Source organism: Danio rerio, chromosome 22 (genome assembly GCF_052040795.2).
Source record: "Danio rerio strain M-AB ecotype USA chromosome 22, GRCz13ab, whole genome shotgun sequence".
Taxonomy (NCBI): domain Eukaryota; kingdom Metazoa; phylum Chordata; class Actinopteri; order Cypriniformes; family Danionidae; genus Danio; species Danio rerio.
The window spans coordinates 37622501-37632500 of NC_141042.1; the positions used below are offsets into that span (position 1 = coordinate 37622501).

Below are 10000 nucleotides of genomic sequence, written 5' to 3' on the forward strand. Positions count from 1 at the left end.
CCAGTTGGAGCAAAGTTTGAAACTGACTCCTGTGGAAGCCAGAGCGGGGGAGGGGGTTGGGTGGAGACTAGTGAAGGGGGGCCATAAGGGGTGGGCGGGGTTGGCTCATTAAGAGTCAAAAATGCTCGAGGAACACTCCAAACAGAGATAGAGCAGGGAAGTGGCAGCGCTATATATAAATATATATGTATATATGAGAGAGTATATAAATATATATATATATATAATGGGATAATCTAAGGCCTGGAGGGGGTGATCAGGAGACTTCTGAGTCAGAATGGGCGCTGCGGGAGTTGGGTGCAGCAATTTTTTATTTTGCCATCTCTAGCAGAAATCGTGAAGTGTGATTTGGGCGGTGGAGATTTCTGCTAGAGGGTGAGTGGCAAGTTTGGCCAGACTCTTGCTGGAGTCGATGCTCGTGGAACACTCCGACTGGAGATGGAGCGGGGAGTGACAGCGCTCTATATAAATATATATCTATAAACGAAAATCCATAGATATACATATATAATGAGTTTCAGTGGCCTGGGGGGGGCAGTGACTGACCCCTGCGGGGGTCGGCGCCCGGGGAACAGGGCAAGCTGGCCTACTCTAGCAGGAGTCTGGGAAAGGGGATTTGGACAGTGAAGACTCCTGTTAGAGGGTGACGGGATAAGTTAGGTGCTCGAGGAACACTCCGTTAGGAGATGGAGCGGGGGAGTGACAGCGCTATTATAAATATATATCTATGTACAGGTGTATATAGATATATATATATAAATAAAGATTGCTAAGGCCTGGAAGGGACGGTGAGACGACCCCTGCGGGGGTCGTAGCTCGGGGTAACACTTCTGCGGAAGTCAGAGCTTTAGGGGGGGCGGGGTCCGGCAGGAGTCGGGAAATGGGAGGGGGCTGTGAAGACTCCAGCGGAAACGGCCAGGGTGGCGGGGTGACGGGGGGCTTGGATGAAACTCCAATTACCTATGTGGCTGGGGGAGGAAACTGAGTGTTACTCAGGCTAGAAGGAAGAAAAAGAAGAAGGTGGCTGGGTCACACCCTCGCCCTTGAGTGGATGTGAGATTATGGCTGACAAGAGCCATCTGGGCTTCTTTGGGGGGCCAGTGGCTAGGACGCATGTCTTGAAGGCATCAGGTGACCACCTTTCTAGGATCTGGATTTGTTGCTGCCCTTTGTACTTCTGTGATGGCTGCTCATATTCTGAAACATAGTATAGAGGAATAAGAGAAGTAATTCAACACCTTTAATACTTTTCCCACACATTTAAAGACCTTATCACCATTTTCAATCAAAAAAGCTGGCGAGATTTATCTTACGGAATATTTACTAAATATTAAAATGTAACAAATGAATCCAACTAAACATGCGAATACAGACACATGTATATTAAAATCTTGCCGATTCGACAGGTTGTCACCTATAGAGCTGCAGACTGATAGTGTTGCAGTAAACAAGCGGCAAGCTGTCAAACCTTAGTAGAATTTTACTGATTACGTAACTACCTAGTATCCTGATATTCACGGCTTGAATACAGTCAAACTTTAGCATACGATGATACCTTGTTCAACAATAATGTATTACCTTGTAAAGGAATCTAAGACTTTCTAATACTTTAAGCCCTCAAACTCCTCTTTATTGACTTATCAGCCCCCAACACTTTCTGATACTCCGGAGACACCCTGTGTAAGAGTGACTGAGAGTTGATCTGGGGGATACCTGTGGAGCAAAGAACTGCTATAAGCATCTCTTAAATCAGAATCGTGTGACAGGGCGGTTGTGTCATCTATAAATGGGAAGAAGAGGGGGGGGGGGTGCAGAAGGAGAATGAGGCTCGGCGGAGCGACTCTGCTATAGCGGAAGTACAAATGATAGTCAGCATTGGAGCGTTATGAGTGCTAAATATTGTCAATAGTGATATGAAGAGTAAATGGGGGGGGGGGGGGGATATGTGAATATGGTATCAAGGGTGTGGGCTGTATAGGCAGAAAGTATCTTTGCGAAGAGTGTAAATGCATTAGGAATGGATGAAGAGTGTGATGGGTTGAATGAGGGCAGTTTCAGGAGCTGGCAGTCTTGAACTCTAAAATGGAAAACAAGAGAGAATTAGAAATGAAATCTTAGCAACATGGCACATGTACAGCAGACATGATTAATTGTATTGGCTGATATTCGTGGGAGGAGTCTTCATAAGTGTACGGATGATTGTGAATGGAAGCGCCTTTGTTAATGCATGTTCCAATACTTAATGTCACAATGTGCTAGGGTTGTAGAAGTGGGCATTTGTCCTCCTGCAGGGTGGTAATTAGAAGGAGAACTGAGCGTATGGGGCGTTTCTATGCTGGAAGTCCAGGAAACCTCTTGGAGAGCTGGTGAGATGATGATGGAGTGGAGTTTAAACCCCTTACTGATATAGAAGTTTTTAAAACTCGAATGTATTTAACACAAAGTATAAGTATGAAAGCTACTCCATGGCCAGAAATGTCCTCCTCTTGTTTGTTGCAGTCGAGCAGGAAATTGTTTTCTTACTGTCATTATAAACTGACTGACATTCAGGTGTATTGATATGAGAGTCACAATTGGCGTGATACAAAAGGGTTACTGCTTGATGTGTAGGTTGTCTATCACTTGCTGGGTAATACTCATTTCAGAATTTTATTTACTTTTTTTTTTTTTTTTTTTTTTTTTATATATATATATAATTATTAATAAAATGTAAATATATCAACTGCCTACATCAAACTTAAAAAAAAAAAAACGATGTTGCCACTTAATAGGAACTGTGTGAATGTAATGTTTATCATGGCTTTACTCCATCCATGATAAGTAACATGTCTATAATCTCAACATGATTATTTGGCCGGAATCAAAGTCTCTGCACGCAGTCCATTCATGAATTTGTAGGGAGAGAAGGCGGGACCGTCTCCAATTTTGGAAAGCTCATTGGATGGTGATACTTCCCCTTTAAGCTATTGGCTCCTTGGAGTCACGGTCAAGAGTTCAGAGTGCAAAGGCCGGCGGCCATTTTGTAGATCAGATCGCTACAATGTTTATGCGTGAAAGTATGGCTCCACTCTCACCAGCAGCTGGTTTGGATATCAGTGCACCTTTTCATGGATGTATATCGACGAATGAAGGTGTTATGGAATAATGTTTATGGATTAGATTGCCTGGTCATTTGCCTTCGAACTATTTCAGCTGTCAGAATGTTATGGATCTGCTGACCAGCGGGAGGCTGAGAGGTGAGTTCTTCATTTAAAGCGTTCTATTCACGCTGATCTTCAGACTTCCCTTTAAAGCATGCACGTTACCGAAAGTGGACCGTTAACGTTAGGTGATCTGTGAGTTCGGCTTCTCTCTGGTGGCTTGAATCGCCGGCGTCATAAGTTTAGACGAAGTTGTGGCTTGTGTAGTGAAGGGCAGATGAAGTAGAAGATGGAAGAGTTGATATGCCGGCTTCTTGCGGGGATTCTGGCTCGATTGCTGGCGAGGCAGCTGCTGGAGTTTAGGGGAGAGCGGGGTTCTGGTTGGAGAAGTTGTTGTTGTTGTTGATTGTTTGTTCTTCCATGCCAGAAGGTTGAATGATGCTGAAGCGTAGTTTAAATGCTGGAGCGTTTGTAGCGGGAAGCATTCTTCCAAAATGAAGATAGTGCAATGGGGAGAAAGTGATCCATTTATACTAAGCTAGGATCATTCTGATTGGATTATTACTGATTACGGATGAGTGGCCAGCGGTGCACAATCATATCACGTGCTCCTCTCGAAATTAGTTTATGAAACTTCACTTTGAAGCAGCCATGCATTCCCATTCATTTTCATGCGCGTCCACAAGTGGGCGATGTACACCACCAAAGCAGCGTTAAAAATCAGCTCATGAGGCGCAAAAAAAAATCTTCTCTTCTAAAACGGATAAAAAGCATTGGTATATGAGTCATGGCTGTCCAAAGAGTAGATTGTTGCAGAATGAGAAAATGAGTAGGGAAAAAAGCGAACATTTCTACATCTCCTGACTCTTGCTGGGAGCAAAATGACAAGAAACTCTAGACGGAGAGCAGTCATTATCTTCTCTCTTTACCTCATTCTCAGTCTATTTAGAGTGCTGTCGCTCTGACATTTCAGCATTTTTTCCTCTGTAAAGTTCTCGTCTGACTGTCCTTGTTGCCAAACCTTGGTTGAACTATATAGTTTTTTCTTCTCCACAAGCATTTTCCACAGCACGACTCCTCAACCCAAGGCAATGCGTTGACCTCGGCGGGCAGACAACGGTTTACCCTCTCAGTCATTAATGCAGCGCTTATGAACAGACATGTTTTAAAGGTATTCATATCAGTCTTCATCCTCTTGACCCTTATTTGTCTCTCTTGTGCTTTCAGTGCCAACCTTTTGGTGCCCCTCTGCTGGTGCCGTAGGCAAAAGCGTTTCCTCCTGACATCCGCTAACATTTAGATGTCAGCAATGTTTGGCGCCCATTCTCTTATTGTAAACCTCGCATATATTGTAATGGTTTCCTTTATGCTTCTGTGGATGCTTAGTTTTCTTTTATACTGATTGGCTGATGAATATTAAAAGGTGTGCCGTTATTTTCATGAACGTACATAAAAAGATATGAAGTAGTTTTGGCGCGTTTTGAGCGCATATTACAATGCTATAATTTCAGAAAAAAAAAAAAAAAATTACATCAAAACACAACAGACGGCTTTGGATGAGATGTGTAAGCCAATACCCAAACCTAAACCCAACTACTACCTTACTAACTATTAATAAGCAGCACTACAAAGTATGAACTTATTATGATCTTACAGTGTGTCCTAGCCAATACCCAAACCTAAACCGAGCTACTACCTTACTAACTATTAATAAGCAGCACTACAAAGTATGATCTTATTATGATCTTAAATTATGTCCTAGCCAATACCCAAACCTAAACCCAACTACTACCCTACCTATTAATAAGCAGCACTATAAAGTATGATCTAATTATGATCATAAAGCATGTCCTAGCCAATACCCAAACCTAAACCCAAATACTGCCTTACTATTAATAAGCAGCACTATAAAGTATGATCTTATTATGATCTTAAAGTGTGTCCTAGCCAATACCCAAACCTTAACCCAACTACTTCCTAACTATTAATAAGCAGCACTATAAAGTATGGTCTTATTATGATCTTAAAGTATGTCCTAGCCAATACCCAAACCTAAATCCAACTACTACCTTACCTATTAATAAGCAGCACTATAAAGTATGATCTAATTATGATCATAAAGTATGTCCTAGCCAATACCCAAACCTAAACCCAACTACTACCTTACTATTAATAAGCAGCACTATAAAGTATGGTCTTATTATGATCTTAAAGTGTGTCCTAGCCAATACCCAAACCTAAACCCAACTACTTCCTTACTATTAATAAGCAGCACTATAAAGTATGGTCTTATTATGATCTTAAAGTATGTCCTAGCCAATACCCAAACCTAAATCCAACTACTACCTTACCTATTAATAAGCAGCAGTATAAAGTTTGATCTTATTACGATCTTAAAGTGTGTCCTAGCCAATACCCAAACCTAAACCCAACTACTTCCTTACTATTAATAAGCAGCACTATAAAGTATGGTCTTATTATGATCTTAAAGTGTGTCCTAGCCAATACCCAAACCTAAACCCAACTACTACCCTACCTATTAATAAGCAGCACTACAAAGTATGATCTTATTATGATCTTAAATTATGTCCTAGCCAATACCCAAACCTAAACCCAACTACTACCCTACCTATTAATAAGCAGCACTATAAAGTATGATCTAATTATGATCATAAAGCATGTCCTAGCCAATACCCAAACCTAAACCCAAATACTGCCTTACTATTAATAAGCAGCACTATAAAGTATGATCTTATTATGATCTTAAAGTGTGTCCTAGCCAATACCCAAACCTTAACCCAACTACTTCCTAACTATTAATAAGCAGCACTATAAAGTATGGTCTTATTATGATCTTAAAGTATGTCCTAGCCAATACCCAAACCTAAATCCAACTACTACCTTACCTATTAATAAGCAGCACTATAAAGTATGATCTAATTATGATCATAAAGTATGTCCTAGCCAATACCCAAACCTAAACCCAACTACTACCTTACTATTAATAAGCAGCACTATAAAGTATGGTCTTATTATGATCTTAAAGTGTGTCCTAGCCAATACCCAAACCTAAACCCAACTACTTCCTTACTATTAATAAGCAGCACTATAAAGTATGGTCTTATTATGATCTTAAAGTATGTCCTAGCCAATACCCAAACCTAAATCCAACTACTACCTTACCTATTAATAAGCAGCAGTATAAAGTTTGATCTTATTACGATCTTAAAGTGTGTCCTAGCCAATACCCAAACCTAAACCCAACTACTTCCTTACTATTAATAAGCAGCACTATAAAGTATGGTCTTATTATGATCTTAAAGTGTGTCCTAGCCAATACCCAAACCTAAACCCAACTACTACCCTACCTATTAATAAGCAGCACTATAAAGTATGATCTAATTATGATCATAAAGCATGTCCTAGCCAATACCCAAACCTAAACCCAAATACTGCCTTACTATTAATAAGCAGCACTATAAAGTATGATCTTATTATGATCTTAAAGTGTGTCCTAGCCAATACCCAAACCTAAACCCAACTACTACCTTACCTATTAATAAGCAGCACTATAAAGTTTGATCTTATGATCTTAAAGTGTGTCCTAGCCAATACCCAAACCTAAACCCAACTACTACCCCACCTATTAGTAAGCAGCACTATAAAGTATGATCTACTTATGATCATAAAGTATGTCCTAGCCAATACCCAAACTAAACCCAACTACTACCTTACTAACTAATAAGCAGTACTATAAAGTATGGGCTTATTACAATCTTAAAGCATGTCCTAGCCAATACCCAAACCTAAACCCAACTACTACCTTACTAACTATTAGTAAGCAGCACTACAATGTACAATCTTATTACGATCTTAAAGCATGTCCTAGCCAATACCCAAACATAAACCCAAATACTTCCTTACTAATAATAAGCAGCACTATAAAGTATGATCTTATTATGATCTTAAAAGTGTTTCCTAGCCAATACCCAAACCTAAACCCAACTAATACCTTACCAACTATTAATAAGCAGCACTATAAAGTATGATCTTATTATAAAAAAGCGCAAACGCAGCAGACGCGCTCCATAGTGATAAATAGACGCTGTTTACCAAACGGATCTGTACTCCTGATTTGAAGCGGAGCAAAAGTCTGGATTGTGGGTGCGTGTTTAAACAGACATACACACATAATTAATGATAATAACATCTAAAGATGTCGATCTTGGTGAAGTTTTTTTTTCGAACACAACTAATTTCATCCTTAATGAGCACAAACAGTTAGGAAAGCAGTCAGACGCTTTCATTATAACGTTAAATGTGTGCATTTTTAAAGTGACACCTCTGTTGTTTAATGTAATCCAACGAAAAAGTCTAAATAAGAGATTCATTCGTTGCTCTTTAATCAGAATGTGTACATTATACGGTGAAGAAATGGCTAATGAGATTTGATATAGCTTCTATTTCATTATAATAGCTATTAATTATAATAAGCTGAACTGTTTGCTAATTTATTTGCTGCTAATGTTTACTATTTATTTTTTCTTTTGTAAATAATAATAATAAAACCTGTTATTGACCATTTAACAGTTTATTTACAACAAAACAGCTCCAAATGGGCATATTTAGTAATTTGGTTTTTATTTTTAAAGGAGGTCGGGGGAAATCTCTTAATATGGTGGGCATATGCCTTATTTTCACATCCCAATGTTGACAGGTATGGTCCAAACACATGCACTATAGGTGAACTGGATGAACTAAATTGGCAGTAGTGTATGAGCATGTGTGTGCTTGAGTGTGTATGGGTGTTCCCCAGTACTGTGTTGTGGCTGGAAGGGCATCTGCTGTGCAAAACATTTGCTGGAATAGTTGGTGGTTCATTCCGCTGTGGTGATCCATTATAATTAAGGGACTAAGCTGAGGGAAAATGAATGAATGAATGAAAAAGTAACCGTTATCAAGCAAGATATGAGCAAAATCAGATCACCAGAGAGAGCTCTAGCCTTTGATCAAAGCTTTAGGTGTGACCTGGTAATAGTTAAATGAATGTCTGGCCTGGTATATAAAGGTTTGGTGGGTTCAGACTCCTCCTGGATGATCCTGTAAGAGTTGCGCCATTGAGCAGGGCACTTAACCTCAGGTTGCTCCAGGGGGATTGTTCCCGTATTAACAGTTTTATTCAGTGTCACTGAGGATAAAAGCGTCCGCTAAATGACTAATTAGGTAAATCATTTGTTAATTAATTAGTGTCCAGTGCAAGGAGCTTTGGCTGACGCAAGTACTTCAGTCACCGCGAGCTGAACAGTGTTGCTGGAGATCAGGCTAATATATTACACAGTGTTAATGGTGTTAAATTAAACTGTAGCCTGATGTACAGTTGAAGTCACAATGATTCGCCCTCTTGTGAGTTATTATTTCTTTCTCAAATATTTCCTAAATTATGTTTAACATATTCAGGAATTTTTCACAGTATTTCCTTTACTATTTTTTCTTCTGGAGAAAGTCTTATTTGGTTTGTTTCAGCTAGAATAAAAGCAGTTTTTAATTGTTTTAAACCCATTTAGGGTCAATATTATTAGCCCGCTTAAGCAATATTTGTTTTGGATTGTCTACAGAACAAACCACCGTTATACAATGACCAGCCTAATTACCCTAAATTTACCCTAATTAACCTAGTTAAGCCTTTAAATGTCACTTTAAGCTAAATACTAGTATCTTGAAGAATATCTAGTCTAATTTACTGTCATCATGGCAAGGATAAAATAAATCAATTATTAGAAATGACTTATTAGTTATCTTCAACATAAGCTCATTCTGAAAACGTATCCCTATATACATTCCTGGAGATCATAAATTATGATTCATAGAACTGAACTGGACTGGAGAGGTGTTATCCAAATCATGTGCATGATAAGTTTGTAAAAGTTATACATTAAAAATACCCATAAATATAAATTTTAGTTATGCTTCAGTGAACTTGAACAAGTATATTAAAATCCATTCATTTCCCCTATTAGTATTTTTTTAAGTGTCCTTCAAATGCTTTAAAAATAATGTAACTTTGTAGACTAGAACTATACGTGCTGTGTATCATTTACTTTAAAAAAATATGGGGAAAAAAATATTATATTAATCTAATTTTTTAATTCAACTATAGGGGTGCGACTAGGTAGGGGACCAAGACATTGTGCACAGGGGCCTCTGAATTCTTAGGGCCTACTCACACTATGCCATCCGTATCGTGCCCCGACCGTTTCCCGGATCGTTTGAGAAGTGTGAGTGCGCTGAATCGGGCTCAAGCACGGTTTACTTGGCCGGCCCTGGCCTGGTTGGAAGAGGTGGGCCTGAGCGCGGTTCACTTTGGCTTTGGCGCGGTACGCTTGTGTGTGAGTGCAAAACGCGCCAAAGCCCGAAACTGAAAGCGAGACGTGACTTTTAAGGGACTGTTTCATATGGATTTATTAATCATTCTTACTGTTCAGTGAACGCAAACTGCCGTAGTTTATTAAAGACACAAACCCCTCACTTCACGATAGCTGCGCGCCTTCAGCAGACCTCCTCATTCCTGCAGCACGAGAGCTTTATGATTGTTTATGAGCGCCAAAAGTGGCGGATCTGTTCGGCGAAATATCTGACTGCGTGTTCCCGCATCTCTAAGGACTCGTTGGCGAAATATTTGACGGCATATCAAACGACTGAAATGATATAACTAGAGAAATCTCCACCGTGCTGCTGAGTGAGAGAACGCTTCTCACTGAACAGCGCAGCAGCGATGACGTAAGCGTGCCGAAGCCCGTTTGTGGTGCGAGCGCGGGCCGTCGGGGGAGACGGGACGGGGGGACAAGCGTGCTTTGGCCCGG

The 10000-nt window shown here is 39.9% G+C and overlaps 1 protein-coding gene across 1 annotated transcript in view; it reads left to right on the forward strand.

The window, feature by feature from the left end:
- The first annotated feature begins 3029 nt into the window (after nt 1-3029).
- lcor (ligand dependent nuclear receptor corepressor) overlaps nt 3030-10000 on the forward strand; it is a 157159-nt gene continuing 150188 nt past the window's right edge. Inside the window, exon 1 of the mRNA XM_087304718.1 lies at nt 3030-3236. Coding sequence (XP_087160844.1) covers nt 3206-3236 — 31 coding nt within the window. The 5' untranslated portion in view covers nt 3030-3205. The remainder of the gene's footprint in view (nt 3237-10000) is intronic.